We start from the raw sequence: 17,726 nt of genomic DNA on the forward strand, positions 1-17,726 counted from the left end.
GAGGTTGGTTTCCCCTGATTAAAGTAATAAGGTCTTCAGCCATTCTTAAAATTTGTTTTTTAGGCATATTGATCTGACCATGCGGTCTGGGCGTCAGTTTATTAGGCATGGTTTGAGTTTTAGGCATTGAAGAAGAAGATGGTGTCGGTTTAACATGCAAGTCAGTAGGCCTGAATACATCCTCAAAAGCCAGTGCCTGCACAGCGGCTCCGGACCCATCCAAGGTAGAGACATCCGCAGGTTCCACAGTTGAAGCATCTTGCGGCATACCGGACTCCAAATGGGTCTCAGTAGATGCCTGCAAATCTGAAGTAGCGGGTATAAGAGGCTGCAAAAGCACCTCACTGAGTACCGGTGAACTGGCGACTAGCTTAGAAGTGTCGTCGGCAGTTTTGGACCTAGGTGGCCTGTCTCTGTCTTTATCTTTGGGTTTTTTCGGAATGTCTGTGGTAGGATTGCTTACCGAAGACATATCTGGATAATTGAACCGAGTACGAAAATATTTAGAAGCGTAAATATACTGACGACGAACAGTTCGCTGTTTAAATAAGGCACAAAACTGACAGCGAGGTACGTCGTAGTCAGGGCCTAGGCAAGGAATACAGTACGAATGAAAATCTTTATGATGTATTTGCTTTCCACAAGAAATACAATTATTGACTTTTACTGACATCGGTTTATAGCAAGAAAAAGTTTCCCCATGGGGTACTTTAGTTGAAGACTTCGGTTCTGAAACTCAAAAACGAAAATTTCAGGAGTCGGCCGACCGGCACTTGCGAACTGCTTCTGCTTCGGGCACCGCACAGCAAGAAAGACTGATGTAATGGCGTCGGCTGCATGCTTTATACCCCTGACTACCTGAAGTCATGGAAGATGAGACAGCAACCGATGTAGGACCCAAGACTTTGATAATCAGGCCGACTGAGGGCTACTGCAAGCAGATAACCCAAATGTGATGACTGCAACAGTGAAACATGAAGAACATGTGGATAGTTTTCCTGCTCCAGCAGGAAATGGTTTGTTTGGAGACTGCCTTGCCCAGGGACCTGGGGTGGGAGGATGCAAATAGCTGGTTGCATTTTCTGATGAGCTTAGTTTTGTCCAAATAAAACCTCAGCTGCATGTGTACATCCAGGGAATGGAGTACCCTCTCATTGACATTAGTGGGAGAGGGGAAGAAGGTGGGCAGGCAGTTGGACTGGTTTAAAAATGGTTCGTTGACCACCTTGGGCATGAAAGAAAGTTTGGTGTGCAGGGTCACCCTGTCCTTGTGGAAAATGGTGTTAGGGTGGACATGCCATGATAGCTTGCAACTCTGACACCTTTCTAGTAGAGGTATGGGCCACCAGTAAAACCGTTTTCCATGTGCACATTTGGAGAGTTGCAGAGCTGGCTGGCTCAAATGGAGCCAGTGTGAGTTTTTCTATGGTAAAGTTTAGGTCCCAAGAGTGTGAGACCAGTTTTCCTGGTGGTCTGATGTGCAAGAAAGACCCCTTTTATGAACAATTTAATATCTAGCCTGGCTAGCAGGGTCTTGAGGGTAAGCAGGCAGAAATTGCAGATAGGCGGACTTTCGCTGTAGAGTATGAAAGGCCAGCCTTGTAAGTTCACACAGAAAAGACAGCACTACAGAACATCCTCTAGAAAGGGATCCCTATGCTTTTTGAGATCATTTGGAGAATCTTCCCCATTTTGAAATGTAGGATCTCCTGGTAGTAGGTTTCCTGGCCTCCCTCAAGACTGAAAGCACATCCTCAGAGTATTGGTGTCTGAAGGGAATTAAATGTTTATCACCCATAGAGTTAGGCATAGCATCTGCAGGTGAGGATGAATGAGTGCTCCCTTTTGCTGTGTGAGCAGGTCCAACTTGTGGGGTAACTTGTGGTGACTGCCCTTGGTGACAGAAAGAAAGTAGGGGGAACCAATGCTGCCTTGGCCAGTAGGGGGTCATAAGCAAGATTTTTGGTCTGTCCTTCCTGATCTTCAGGAGGACCTTTGGGATGAGAGGAAAGGGGGGAAATGCATACAGAAATCGCCCCTTCCATGAAATGTTGGAGGTGTCCACCCTCCAGGCTAGTGGGGAGAGGTCCTTGATGCAGAATTTTTTCAATTGTTCTGGGGGGAGGCAAACAAATCTACTTGAAGCGTGCTCCACTGGTGGACAATGTCTAGAAAAACTTCCCTGTTCAACATCCACTCGTGATGTGGAGAGGTTGATTTGCTGAGCACATCTGTCTGTTGGTTGCCTTGGGATGGGATGTAGGTTGCCTGCAGGGATAGGTTGTTTCTGGAGGCTGGCTCTCAAATCTGTAATGCTATCTTGCATAGGAGATAGGACTTGGTCCCTCCTTGTTTGTTGACATACCACAAGACTGTTGCATTGTCTGTGAAGATCTGAAGGGGACCCAGTTGTAGGACTGGAGTAAAGGCTTTTATGGCCAAAAGGACTGCTGTCATCTCCCTCACATTGATATGTTTTTTCCAGAGGGTAGGATGCCAGTTCTCCTGTACCTTGAGACCCTTCATGGTAGCCTGCATGTGTTGAGCTGGTGTGTGTGTGTGGGGGGGGGGGGTGGCGTGGAATTTCTGGGTTGTTGTATACACCATTTCAATTCTGCTTTGAGGCAGGGTAAGAGTGGGATCTGAAATTCTAGAGGGTGTTTGTTTTGGGACCACACATTCTTCAGATACCACTGCAGTTTTCTCATATGCATCCTGGCTAAAGGTTGCATGGGATTGGTGGCTGCCATAAGACCCAGAACCCATAGGAATTGTCTTGCTGATAGTTGTTGTACCTGCATCAGATCCTGGAAGTGGGCAGTAAGGGAGAGAACTTTGTCCTGAGGGAGGAATGACTGCATCAGGTCTGTTCTGATCCTGCATCCCAGGAAGATTTTGTCCTGCTGTGGAGTTAGGGAAGACTTGGGGAGATTGAGGGTGAACCCCAAGCCTTGTAGCAGGGACATGGTGAACTGCAGGTGGTTTCTTAGAGTATCCTTTTTTTCTGCAAGAATGAGGATGTCATCTAGGTATAGGTAAATTTGAACGCCTTTAGTTCTGCAGTGGGCTACTGCTGGGGCCAGGCATTTTGTGAATACCCTGGGTGCAGTACATGAACCAAAGGGCAAGGCTGTAAATTGAAAATGAGAGCAGGGCATAGTAAAACGCAAGTACTTTCTGTGTGAGTGTTTTACAGGGATGTGGAGGTAGGCCTCCTTGAGATCTAGTGTGGCCATGAATGCCTGGGCTGGCAATAGTGGAGGAAGGGTCTGGAGGGATAACATTCTGAAGGATGGAACTCTTAGGAAGAGATTTAGAAAGGACAGATCCAGAATTGGCCTCCAAGGGCTGTACCAAAATTGTGTGAGAGGGTTTTACAGGGATGTGGAGGTAGGCATCCTTGAGATCTAGAGTGGCCATGAATGCCTGGGCTGACGATATTGAAAGAATGGTCTGGAGGGATAACATTCTGAAGGATGGAACTCTTAGGAAGAGATTTAGAAAGGGCCGTCCTTTTTTGGTACAAGAAATAACCCCGAGTAAAAACCTTTTCCTTCTTTCCTGGATATACGGGTTCTAAAATTCCATGGTTCAAAAGATCTTTTAGGATCTGGGGAATAAGGTGTAGTTGATTCTTGGGAGGGAATGGTATACCCCTTGCAGGCGGTCTTTCTTTCCAAGAGAGGAAATATCCCTCTTCCACTATTGCCAGGACCCAGCAGTCTGTGGCGATAGCTCTCCAAAGGGTTAGGCAGTGTGAGAGGAGGACTGACAGGGGAAGGTGGGCAAGGCAGTCACGTGTTGTTGGAGCCATTTCTGTCAAGAAAGAGCTACCTTTGGGTAGGTTGAGAGGAACTGGTCTGGGAGTGGCTCGTCTCCTGGCTCCTTTCCTATGTCTAGAACAGGAAGGAGTGTTAGAGGAGGGTGTCCTCCTGACAAAAGTAGTCTTGGCTGGGTGATTCCTATAGTACTTAGGAATGGGAGACACCAGAAGTTGTTTAATATTCTGAAGCTCCTTGCTTTTCTCCTGGAGGTTTTTAAATAGTTCTGCACACGGTTTTCCAAACAGGATGTTATGGTCAAGAGGGGCATCAAGAATTTTGGACTTTTAAAGTCCTCTGGCAGGGGTGAAGGTGAAGCCAAGAATATCTGCGTAGCACTGATGTGGAAGCAGGAGATCTTGCAGAGGCCTCTGCTGCATCATAACTGCATCTAATAAAATGTGTGGCAACTTGTGAAGCCAGGGACAGTTTTGATGCTACCTCTGTCTTGTTAGAGGAGTCAGGCAAGGCAGACAGGAGATTAGAGGCCTTGGACACGAAGTCCAAGGCATATTTTACCATATGAGTTTGGCAGTTTATAGCTTTGAAGGTTAGGGTGGAGGAGGTATAAACTTTCTTGCCTATCCTGTCCATATTCTTACTGTCCTTGTCAGCAGGTAAAAGGGATGAGGAGGGAATTGATCTTGACTGCTTGTCAGGGGAAACAACAGTTACTGATGGGTCTGCCAAGGGGGGTTTCACCAGGAATTTCTGATCATCAGGCACTTCGTAGAACCGGTCAGGTTTTTTAGGGGCAGGTGGATGTGAATCAGGATTTTTTGATGCTGAAGAAAATGCATCATGGTAGGCACGAATTAACCTAAATGATACATTCCAGTTGCAAAAAAAAAAAAAAGAGGTCTGGTCAAGTAGAAACTTAATCAATCAACGCAGATCACTGAAGTCAGTTGAAATTGCTACTGTAGCATGAAAACTCAGGAAAACTTACAAATGACATTTGTTTGTTTGACTGTGTGAGACCAAAACATCTTGGCACTGTAAGAATGAGAAGCTTTTTTGTGACTTGAAAATCAATCCCCAGACATATAGTAGAAAAATTACGTGGCAAACACTGAGTATTTCATAGGAAGACATACAGATAAATAAATGATAGGCACACACACACACATGTGTGCACAGACACAAAGATAAGCACACACATACACACATGCACACAGACATAGTTCTCAACCTCTTAGCTCAAGAAATCTGGATAAAGCATAAAATAACGGGGGGAGACAAAGGCCTAAAAATAGGGACATATTTTAAATATTGCTCAATTTAGAAAGTTGCTAGAAAAACAGGTTTTGTGTTAGCATGTATTTTCTGAAGGATATGAAGTCTGAAACTCGAAAGTATGTCATTATTTAGTGATGTCAATCTTCGGTGATTTACCAGAAAAATCACAAATTTTATGCGGAAAAGACCAAAATATGAGGAAAAAACCTGGACATTCTGTGAAAATCTGGACAGTTGAGAGGTATGCACACAAAGACACACATATACGAACAATGATTGCTTGTGCGTGCGTGTGTGCACGCGCTCACACACACAGTGTGTGTGTGTGTGTGTGTGTGTGTGTGTGTGTGTGTGTGTGTGTGTGTGTGTGTGTGTGTGTGTGTGTATTTCTTCCCAGTGCTTATCATCTAGGACTACACTGTGTTTTCTACAGATAAATAAATAAATACACATATACATACTTGCAAGTTTGCATAACTCTTGTTTAGCCTAAGATTCTACTTGAAGTAATTCAAAATATCTCTTTTGAGTTTCAGTCATTTGGGAAGTATATAGTACAAAGTCCAAGGTACCCAAGTAAGGGAAATCCAGCCACAAATCGAATAAAGAACAGCTTTAGTCCAACGAACCAAATCACATTAACGTTTCTTAAACTCCACAAATACGTTTTCATTTAAAGTACTTCATCAGAAGTAGACTGAAAGAAAATACACAATTTTTATATTCTCAACAGTTAAAGCAAATATTTTTTTAAAGCCATTTTTTTAATGCTTAATTATTTTAAAGTTTGTTTTGACTTAAAGGATATACCTAACTTCCCGTTTTGTGATCTTTTTAAGTCTTATTGGTATTTGAATTACTGAGTTCACATGCTTATTATATGTTTATTGTCAAAAAATTAAAGTTTCCTTAAAAGTCATTGGATAATTGATTCATTGTTTTAAATGCTGAGAATATAAAAATTGCGTATTTTTTTTCAGTCTGCATCTGATGAAGTACTTTAAATGAAAACGTATTTGTGGAGTTTGTTAAGAAACGTTAATGTGGTTTGGTTCGTTGGAATAAAGCTGTTTTTTATTTGTTTTGTGGCTGGATTTCCCTTCTTTGGATGCCTTGGACTTTTTACTGGTGATTTCTTGGTACCGTGGCGTGCTTTTTTACATTTGGGAAGTATCCCATTTGAAATATTCTTTCATTTTGGTAATGGTCTCCGCAAAAGTGATATCCGCTGGGGGAGAGTCCCCCTTCAATGGATTCCTCATGAGAGGAATAGTATTCCAGTAGAGAGGCAATCTGTGATGAATAAGTAATTGAATCATCTGATGATGAGGAGTAATCTTCCTCCTCTTCTTTTCCTATATGAGAAGTGGGAAGGTGGGTTGAAGTAGCTGAGGCCGGCCTAGGGGTGAGAAAGTACAGTTTTGTACCTACCATAAATGTAGATGTCCGAGGGGTATGCATCTGCAGTCCTAACAAATGGGTTGTCCTGTCCTCAGGCAGCCCTTCGGTCGGCCGGATTCCAAAGTCTGGGTCTGGCCTCGGCTGATGTCGCACTTCACCCGACGTCATAGCTGCAGTTCTTCGGGTATAAAGGTATCAGCCGACACCATTTTCCTCAGTGTTTCTTGCCCCAGATGCCAGGTGCCCTCTAGGAAGGCTAAATTTGGATAAATGTAAAGTTTCCAAATAACAGACAGCAAATAAGAAATAAACATGTATGTACATATATACAAACAAATACACCATAATAGATTCCCCCAGCTAGCTAGAAGATGGGCAAATACCCTAGGAGTACCACAGAGGGGAAGGAGGGAGGGTAATCCTGACTGCAGATGCATACCCCTCGGACATCTACATTTATGGTAGGTACAAAACTGTACTATGTCCTTCATGGATGCATCTGCAGTCCTAACAAATGGGTAGAATACCATAGCCAAACTGGGGGAGGAGGTAGTAATAAGATTATGGTGTAGTTAAGATCCCTTGCAAAACAGCAGTGGCAAAACCTGCTCGGGATCTGGAGTATAAGGGTAGATTATAATGCTGGGCAAATGTATGCACGGAGCTCTAAGTAGCAGCCTCTAAAATGTCTTTGGTAGCCACTCCTCGTAGAAAAGCTGTAGTAGTGGCTGTAGCCCTTGTGGAATGAGGTCGGATGTTTTTTGGAGCTGTCTTCCCATTTTAAGAGTAACAAAATCTAATGCAATTTCCTATCCACTTAGAGATTGTCTGTTATGAAATTGCTTTTCCTTCCATTCCTGTTGCATATGCCACCAGTAACTGGTCAGTTTTTCTATTGTTCTTGGTTCTGTCCAGGTAGTAGCGCAATTGTCTATGTACATCCAAGGTATGTAAAAGCCTTTCTCCCCTGTTCTGTGGGTTGGGGAAGAATGTAGGCAGGTGGATAGCTTGGTTTAAAGATACCCTGGAGACCACCTTTGGCATAAAAGTAGGATTAGTTCTCAAGGACACTCTATCTTGATGGAAGATAAGGAAGGGCTGCACTGCCATTAATGCCTGTAATTCAGAAACCCTTCTTGCTGAAGTGATTGCAAGCAGGAAAGCAGTTTTCCATGATAAGTACTGTAATTCTGCTGTTGCTGCTGGTTCAAAAGGAGGGAGTGTCATTTTTTCTAGTACAAAGTTCAAGTCCCAAGCGGGCAATGGTGGCTTCCTTGGTGGTTTTACATTTTTAATTCCTCTCAGAAACTGCCTGAGTAGAGGATGTGAGAATACTGGAGGATCCATGTTGTATTCTGCCGAAATAGCTGATGCATGAATCTTAATGGAAGAATAGGACAGGCCATTGTGGAAAAGTTCTGCCAAGTATTCCAGGATGTTAGCTATGTTTACCAGTGACACATTTTCTCCTTTTGCTGCACTCCAAATGAGATCTCTTTTCCATTTTGCTGAATAAGTTTTCCTTGTTGAGGGTCTGCGAGCCTCCAAGATAATGTCCTTAACCCTTTGAGATAAATCTGGGTTATTGTGTCTTATGCAATGTTCCAGGCAGCTAGCTGCAGCGTTTTTAGGTTTGGATGCAGGGTTTTGAAGTTGTTCTGTGTTAGCAGTAAGGGAACTAGGGGTAGAGGCCATATTTGTTCCCGAGACATACTCCTCAGTAATGGGTACCAATACTGCCTCGGCCAGTCTGGAGCTATCAGGATGATCCTTGGCCGGTCTTCTTTGATCTTCAGTAGCACCTTGTGCATCAAAGGAAGAGGTGGGAATGCATATGCTGTCAGGTTTTTCCAACTGAAAGAGAGGGAGTCCACCTTCCAAGCAAGTGGGTGGTATGCCCTTGTGCAGAATTTTTTCAATTGGTGGTTGTGTGGGGATGCGAATAAGTCTATTTCTGGTAGTCCCCATTTCCTTGTAATGGATTTGAAGATGTCTGGATGCAGCATCCATTCGTGGGCATCCGTGGTAGTTCTGCTTAGGATGTCTGCTAGTATATTTTCTTTTCCTGGTACAAATATTGCCTGTAGCTGAATGTTGTAGCTCAGGGCCACATTCCAGAGGTCCATTACCATCCAGCATAGAGGGTATGAATGTGTGCCTCCCTGTTTGTTGATGTACCACATAACTGTGGTGTTGTCCGTCCTTATCAGCAATTGACCCTGTTGAAGAAGCGGTCTGAATGTCTGGATTGCCAGTTTTACTGCCAGCATCTCCTTTTGATTTATGTGTAGGTTCAGCTGCTCTTGAGTCCATAGGCCTTGTACGCACTTGTCCAGCATGTGTGCCCCCCAACCGAGGTCTGAGGTGTCCGTGGTGATAGTCTGGCTTGGTTGAGGGCTGTGGAAGGGCAATCCTTTGTTCAGTTGACAGGCCTGGGCCCAACATTGGAATTCTTGCTTCAGGCATGGAATTATTGGAATTTGGGTTTCTAGGCTGTGCTTGTGCTGAGACCATAAATTCCTTAGGTACCATTGCAACTTCCTCATATGTAGTCTATGTGGAATCAATATTATGCAGGATGCCATGTAACCCAGGGCTTGCAGGACTTTCCTTGCTGTTAGCTGGTTCTGCGTTGTTAATGCCATGAAATAGAGAGGAAGGTGCCTCTGTTTTTCTGCTGTGAGGGATGCCATTTGATTTGAAGTGTCCAGTTCTGCACCCAAGAAAGTTATTGTCTGGGATGGTATCAGCCTTGACTTTTTTATATTGACTGTGTACCCCAAGGCTTGTAGTAGATGAATGACCTTTTTCAAATCTTTTTCTAATTTGTTTTTGTTGTCTGCTTGTAACAGGCAGTCGTCCAGGTAAGGGTAAATTTGAATCCCCTGAAGCCTGCAATAAGCAATTACTGATGCCAGGCATTTCGTGAATACTCTGGGTGCAGTAGATAAGCCAAAGGGCAATGCTGAGAATTGATAATGCTCTGATCCTGCAAGAAATCTGAGGTATCTTCTGCAATTTGGTCGAATGGGGACGTGCAGGTATGCCTCCTTGAGATCTAGAGTTACCAGCCAAGACTCCTTGCCCAGCATGGGAAGGAGCTGCTGTAGGGTCAGCATCTTGAATTTTGGAACAATGAGATATGTGTTTAGAGCGGACAGGTCGAGAATAGGTCTCCATTGGTTTTCTTTTCTTGGCACCAGGAAAAGTCTGGAGTAAAATCCTTGCCCTTGTTCCATAGACGGTACCTTTTCTATAGCTCTCATCCTTATCAAGTGGTCTATTTGTTCTAGAGCTTTTTTCTTTTGATTTGGAGGTAGGTTTGGCATTCCTCTCTTCCTTGGCAGAGTATGGAAGCAAAACCTGTAACCTTGGTCTATTGTCTGTAAAATCCATTTGTCTCCTGTGATGCGATGCCAGTTTTCCGAAAATAAGGCTAGTTTTCCGCCCAAGGGTGCTTCTAGTTGTTCCCTGGTAGGCTGTCTCAGAGCCAAGTCACTGTGATTGTCCTGTGGAAGTGGTAGTGGCTGGATCTGTGGCAGTACTTCGCTGGTTGTTGGGCTGCCACTGGCGCCCCCTGTAGGCACCTCTGGATTGACCCCTGCCTCTTGGGCGCCTATTCTTGCCTCTCTGTGTTCTGGTGTCTGGAAAGGACCAATTCTTGGAAGGCCAGTTCCTACTAAACCTTGGAGGCTGGGCCTGTAAGAAATCCTTGACTGTCTGGACAGATTTTGCTTTCTCTTCCACCTTCTTCAGCACCTGCTGTGCAGGGGAGCCAAACAAATTGAGCTTATCCATGGGAGCATCTAGAAGCTTTGATTTAACATGGTCTGGTAAGGACTGCTCTTTTAACCATGCATGCCTTCTGATCACTGTACCAGTCATAGCTGATCTAAAGGAAGCCTCCAGTGCATCATAGCCGCATTTTAAGGAATGATTACTGACCTGCTGAATGTTATGTACCATTTCCTGAAGAGATTTTTTGTCTAATGGTTCAGGCGAGGACAGTTTTTTAGTTAACTGATCTAACATAAATTCCTGATACTGAATCATGTGGAATTGACAGTTTAAGGCCCTAGCTGAAAGAGTAGCAGAAGTGTAAACTTTTTTACCCCATCTCTCTAAGGCCCTGGATTCCCTTTCAGAGGGGAGGGGGGTTTTGGCAGAGGTAGCTGCTACTGCCTTGGGTCCCTGTGAAATAGTTTCAGGATCTGCAAAAGGAGCCTTATACAAATGATAATGTGTGTCCGGAACCCTGTAGTACCTGTCGGGCTTAGCAGGGGCCAGAGGAAGTGAATCAGGAGCAGAACAAGCATCATTAAATGCATCATCCACAACAGTAAGAACTGGAGGAATGGCTAAAGGCCTATGCTGTATTGAAATTGTTCCCTCATAGCATGCAAGGTTTCCCCAAAAGAAAATTCCTCAGGAGGAAAGGCAGAAGGAATGGAGTCTTCTGCATCAGAGTCCTCATAAGGGGAATAAGGGCCCTCTGGAGGGTCTGTATGTTCTGAATCATCAGAGGAGTAATCTGTAGAAACTGGCTCAGGGGGCTCTGCTCTAGGCCTCTTCTCTGGAGGTGGGTGAGAGGCCCTGTCAGGGTGAGGTTGGGATCCCCGGATCAAGGAAATAAGATCCTCTGCTAGACTAAGTATTTGAGTACTAGAGCTAGGCCTGTGAGAGGGGGTCTTAGCAGGGACACTCTTGGTAGATTTTGCTGCTTTAGCCCTGGCAAAAGCCTTAATCGACATGGATGCAGGGGGCCTAGCAGCTCCACATGCAGGCGTAGATATATCTAAAGGAATAGTATCAGATAAATCCTGGGATCCTGTAGGAGCAGGTGGGATTTCAGTAGAAGATTCTGCCATGCTGGATGAGGCCTCAGTAGGAGGCAAGCTTTCGGCCGAAGGAAGGACCATGGACTCGGTTTCAGCCGAAACCGAGACACTCGCGGTTGACTTAACCGCGGTTTCGGCCGAAACCGCGAGTGTCGGTCCTTTTCCTTGCGCTTTTTAGTAAATTGCGAAGTCGGAGTCTCCGACGGCATGTTATAAGCAAAAGCGGAGCCGAAAAACTCCTCAGCAAATTCCGACCGACGTCTAAGTGTCCGTCGGTTGAAAGAAGCACAGGCTAGACAAGCTGCTACGTCGTGGTCTGAGCCTAAACAAGGTAGGCAGTAAGAGTGGAAATCTTTATGAGGTATTTGTTTCCCACAAGTTAAACAGTTATTCACTTTTTCTGACATCGGCTGAGGCAAGAAAGAGTCCCCAACGGGGTACTTAGCTTTTTAGAAGTCTTCGGTAGTAGTAATCTCTGGTTCTGACCGACCGGCACTTGCAAACAGCTTCTGCTTCGGGCGCCACGCGGCAAGAAAGACTGAGGAAAATGGCGTCGGCTGATACCTTTATACCCGAAGAACTGCAGCTATGACGTCGGGTGAAGTGCGACATCAGCCGAGGCCAGACCCAGACTTTGGAATCCGGCCAACCGAAGGGCTGCCTGAGGACAGGACAACCCATTTGTTAGGACTGCAGATGCATCCATGAAGGACATCAGGAATGGCCTAAGGGCCATGAGGGCTTGCATCAAGGATTGAGTGAAAGACTGACAGTCAGGAAATCCCTCAGTTAAGGAAGATAAACGCTTACTTTTCTGTTTCTTTTTCAAAGGAGTAACTGTGGGAGAAGGCCTAGTTTCAGGGGGCTTTGTTGGTGCTGATGCTTCAGATTGTGGCATCCCAGTCGGGCGAGGCCTGGTTCCCCCTCAACATCGGTGGAAACAGACGTTTGAACAATCTCCATAGATGTGCTGGCCATTACTTCCGAAGCGGCTTCCTCGAGGGGAGTTGACAAAGTAGAAGGTTCTAAGGACATCCCTCAACTCCTAAACTGGAAGCTGGCAGGGCGCCAGATGGCAGAGGGGCAGTAGCAGTAGTTCGTGACAACTTGGCCTTTTTGTGTGGAGGCTCTGCTGGGGCGGCCAACTCTGGGTCCATCCTAAGCACTAATTTCTTTAGCATCTGGTTATCCAAGTAAAGAAAAAGGGTGGCCAGATGGCTTCTGAGTGTCTTAGGGACGAATGACTGGCAAATTGAACAAGAGGTACAGTCGTGTTCTCAGTCTAAGCAAAAGATGTAACGGATATATGAGTCTTTATGCAGAATCTGACTCCCGCAGTGGCATTTACCCTTCTTAGCAGACAATGGCTAAAAGGGGAGGACAGCAAACCAAGCTCAAGCAAAGGTTAAAAAGCAAAATCCCCAATGGGGTACTTAGCTTTAGATGTCTTGATAGTAGAAGGAGCAATGCAATTGATCTGACGTTCAACTGCGGCTGAAAGGTTCTAAGGTCTGTGCGTGCAGACATGACATTTAAGGTACCTGGTTTACAGCCCTGCATGTGACGTCCCACACACCTCCAGCAACCAGGCTTAAGCTTTTATATAGGAGCCGACGTTTGGGTCGCCTGAGAATTCCACACTAAGAATACTGCAACATGGGAATAGAAGGACATCACTAGGATACAGTACCTTGAGTGTGGGTACAATGGGACAGCAACACTGGGGTACAGCATCCTGAGTGTAGCTACAGATGGGAGAGTGACACCAATGAGATACAACACCCTTGGAGTGACTACAGCTGGGAAAGGGGCAACCCAGTGACAACACCCTGGGTATGGCTACAGTTGGCACAGCAACAACACTACGCAACAACATTCTGGGTATGCATACAGTTGAAAGAGTGACATTAGGTTAAAGTACCCTGGGTAATGCTACAGCTAGGAGAGGGGCAAAACTAGGATACAGCTCCCTGGGTAATGTTAGAGCTGGAAGAATGACAATACTGGGATACAGTACTCTACATATGTCTGAAGCTGGAAAAGTAACACTGGGTTTGATTTTCTCTGCCTTCATTTGTACACTTTGCGACTTTCAGCAAGTCACTTAACCAGACATTGCTTTGGGGCAACTAACAATGTGGGCTAGGCTCTTTAATCACCGCCTGGACTGCATGCCTAGTAGCTATCTATGAACTGTGATAAAGCACACTGGGTACATCTGCAGCTAGCAGAGGGACAACAACAGGATGCAACTCTCATCTGTGAGGGAAGCAACAGTGGGATGCAGCACCCCTGGGCTTACTGATGCACCTGGGCACAGTATGATACAGAGTTACAGCATTCTGGATATGGCTGCAGCTAGCAGAAATGATATCACTGAATAGTACTCAAGGAACGGCTGTAGCAGACGGCACTATACAATAAACAAAGTCTTATTTTTTCTGCCACAACCAAAATTGCTCTACTCACACTACATCAATTCAGTCAACTTTCTACAAGGTAACAGAGACCACATGTTTAGATTCTAGAAAATGCACAGTGAACTCATCTGGAAATGATGTGACATCAAATATGCACTGTGAGGAATACAAACAGACACAATTAACAAGCCGCGCTAGTGGAAGCCTATAACTTAGAATGCATCATTATCTGACCAGCTGCTTTAACAGTTTCAGTTCTGTTTCATCCTAAGCTGAACCAGCAATGAACATTTTCACAGTGCATATTCACAGATTAAAGGGGTCAAGAAAGTGACATCAAAGAAGAATGGGCTCTAATGCTGGATCCAGCCACAAGCAGTGAACCATGCACCTGATAGGAGTTTTGAGCATGAAACAACATCTAACTCAGACTGAAACCGGAGTTGCACCCCAGACATAAAGCTACTACACTTAGGAGAAAAATTATTTGTGTCGATCCCTGATTAAAAAAAAAAAAAAAAAAAAAGGAAAACTGTAGAAGGCAGAATTATAAAGCAATGACAGTAAAGTGATCACAAATGAAAATGGCATGGTCAGAAGTAGTTTAGAGATTAAGCTGGTGAATGGGGTTAGGATAAAAATAAATACATTCATGAGGAAAATGATGGCTGATAATATTGCTTCATAAAGCTCACCCATGAATTAAAGGTAAATGGTCAGAGCTGTACAATAAGGATGAAGTTCATTATCAAATCAAGCTATGTGGATTTTTTCATAATGGAGTTAAGACCAGGCCTAAGAAAGTTTTGGATAAAGATGTGCTTGGTGGAGGTGGGTGGGTCCTACATCACAGGATAAGGGAGCGCAATTTTAAAAAGGAACACTTTAGCCTGTCTGCCTACAAAGTGAAGATTGTTCCAAAGGAAGGTAATGTGATTCTACCCTATCTTCCCTTGTTAAATTTATGTGGTCCACTCTATTAAACTTGCCTAAATACTAATATAAAACTGGATAGGGTGTCTGTTATTAAAAGGTAGGACACCATAATGTACTCAGCCCTTCAAACATGCAATTCACAGTTATCTTCCTGAAGAATCTGACTTGCACACTTCTACTGAACTGTCTCAAAAACACTGAAAAGGCAAAAGAAACACAAAGTTGTTTTCATTTAATTACATCTGTTGTACTTATACCTGTGATACCAAACTATGGTTGATAAAGAGCAAATGGCAGGAGGAAAAGATGACTGATAAATCATGTGCAAGTGTGTGGAAGTTGTAACTGTAGCAAAGCTCAAGACAGTGGTGCCATCTAAATGGCAAATATGCATACAGTTATGATGTGTCTGCACTGTTACAATTACTAAGTTACAGTTTTGACATGCTAGACACTTTCTTCTTGTACAAATGGACTACATGAAATCTGGACCACGTGATCACTGTAAATCCAGGGATCATATGTTCACCCATGTCTCATGGTTAGGTCATCACCAAAAACAATATGGCTAAGGAAAAAAAATAATCCCTGTCCTGTGTTGTTGCTTAGTAATGTCAGTCCAATTTCAAATAAGGAGTATGCATCACAGACTTAAATATGGCACCCCACTGTACAGTTACAATCCCTCTTCACCATTAAATTAAATTGTCTAGTTTTTTACCTGTCACTTGGGCTTTCAGCTTTGAAGAGTTTCTGACTAGCTCGATACAAATCCATTAGTGCCCCTGCTCCTTTTTCTTGCGAGTCGGATGTTGCCTCCCTTTCTTCGTCTGTGCTCTCAGAATCTTCTTCAGAAAATTCTCTTTTCTAAATGCAGAAACACAACTCAATTTAAGAAATACGAGCACCTTAAAATAAAAAAATGTATACATTTTAACTCTGCAAGTAGACTTTCTACACAGACTCCTAAATTTTCTGTTAAATTGCCCTAAATGCATTGCACAAACACCTGTACTCCTTCCAAATCAAAAGCCAGGACTTAAATATGTGAAAAAGTATATCCCATGTCATACATCAAATTTAACTGATAATGCAGTATATATGGCCCGACTCATAAAAAGATCACTTTTAGCTATGCCCCAGGAAATTACAAATAATGCAGTTTAAACATGGTCATATAACCGAATAAAGGATACAGAAATGAATGTAAGCATCTAACCACAATGTATAGAAAAATGGAACATGTAAGTTTTGAAAATTAGTCCTAAATTACAAGTTAACACAATCAAGACAAAGTAATGACACTGAAGCAGTCGAGCTCCATGGCACACAAAGACCAAAGCCCTGACTATGTCCCAGATAACCTGAGGTTGAACTGCAGCCTGTATGTTACAGAAACTGGCTGAGAAAGGAGGTCAGGAATGAAAAGTACAGTTGTGTACCTAGCATAAATGTAGATGTTCGAGTGTATTCACTGTTGCAGTCATTACTCTTGGGTTATCCTGCTGGCAGGCTACCCGCAGTCGTCCAGAATTCCAAAGTCTAGGTCCGGCGTCAGTTGCTGTCGCCTCTTCCCTGACGTCAGTGCGCCAGGGGTATAAAAGATGCAGCTGATGCCATTTTCTTCAGTTTTTCTTGCCCCAGATGTCAGGTGCCCCCAAATTTGGTAGGCTGAAAATTATGCCAATAAGTATGCTTGCACAAAAATAAACATTTCCTTCATCTACAAGCAAATACACCACATAGGTTGTATAAGATAGAAAAGTACAGATAAGTCCCAGCAAAGAAAAAGGGGGATGGTGGGTGGGTAACCTGGACTGCAACAGTGAATACACTCGAACATCTACATTTATGGTAGGTACACAACTGTACTATGTTCATTGTGTTTCACTGTTGCAGTCATTACTCTTGGGTTGAATCCCAAAGCTGAGGATGGGTGGCTGGGCTAAATAGGATTAGGAGAGGCTATGAGGCCCTGCAGAACTGCAGTGGCACAGCCTGCTCTGGACTTAAAGAGGTAAGTGGTAGTGCTTCGTGAAGGTGTGCACTGAACTCCAAGTTGCAGCCTCTAAGATATCTTTGGTTGGTACTCCTCTGAGGAAGACTGCTGAAGTGGCTGCTGCTCTGGTGGAATGAGGCCTAATGCCCTTAGGCACTGATTTGCCATGTTGAGAATAGCAGAAACGGATGCAATAGCCTATCCATTTAGAAATAGTCTGTTTTGAGATAGCCTTTCCTTGTGATCCTGCAGCATATGACACTAAAAGTTGCTCAGTCTTTCTGAAAGCTTTAGTTCTGTCCAAGTAGAAGCGTAACTGCCTGTGTATGTCCAAAGAATGCAGTATTTTCTCACCCTTGTTCTGTGGATTTGGATAAAAGGTAGGCAAGTGAATGGTTTGGTTGAGGGCCACACTGGACACCACCTTAGGCATAAATGTAGGGTTTGTCCTCAGAGAAACCCTGTCTGGATGAAAAATGATGAAAGGTTCCACAGCCAGGAGTGCTTGTAACTCCGAGACTTGCCTTGCAGAGGTCATTGCTAGGAGCAGAGCTGTTTTCCAGGATAAGGATTTTATGTCTGCTGTTGATGCTGGCTCGAAAGGAGGCAGTGTGAGTTTTTCCAAAACATAATTGAGGTCCCAGGCCGGAATTGGTGCTCTCCTTGGAGGCCTAATGTTTTTGGCCCCTCTAAGGTACTGCCTTATTAAAGGATGAGAAAAGATAGGTGGTTCCTTATTGTAATGGGCTGAAATAGCAGAGGAATGAATCTTAATTGATGAGAAAGAAAGGCCTTTGTTCAGCATCTCAGTTAGGTATTGTAAAATCTGAGGGATATTTGGTACACACGTGTCAATGCCTTGTTCCTGGTTCCAAGCACAGAATCTCTTCCATTTTTCTGCATAAGATTTCCTGGTACTGGGCCTCCTGGCCTCCAAGATAACATCCATAACAGCCTTTGAAAGAGGAGTGTTCTGAATGGCTACATTAACCGCCATGCTGCCAGATTTAAGGTCCTGAGTTGGCTGTGCAGGATCTGATTGTTTTGTTGGGTCAGCAAGTGAGAAGTTTGA

The 17,726-nt window shown here is 44.1% G+C and overlaps 1 protein-coding gene across 1 annotated transcript in view; it reads right to left on the reverse strand.

Annotated features, from left to right (window-relative positions):
- KDM7A (lysine demethylase 7A) overlaps positions 1 to 17,726 on the reverse strand; it is a 1,445,788-nt gene that overhangs the window by 215,489 nt on the left and 1,212,573 nt on the right. Inside the window, exon 17 of the mRNA XM_044087282.1 lies at positions 15,377 to 15,522. Within this exon, the coding sequence (XP_043943217.1) occupies positions 15,377 to 15,522 (146 nt within the window). The remainder of the gene's footprint in view (positions 1 to 15,376; positions 15,523 to 17,726) is intronic.

This window comes from Protopterus annectens, chromosome 11.part0 (genome assembly GCF_019279795.1).
Source record: "Protopterus annectens isolate FY-2018-M chromosome 11.part0, PAN1.0, whole genome shotgun sequence".
Taxonomy (NCBI): domain Eukaryota; kingdom Metazoa; phylum Chordata; order Ceratodontiformes; family Protopteridae; genus Protopterus; species Protopterus annectens.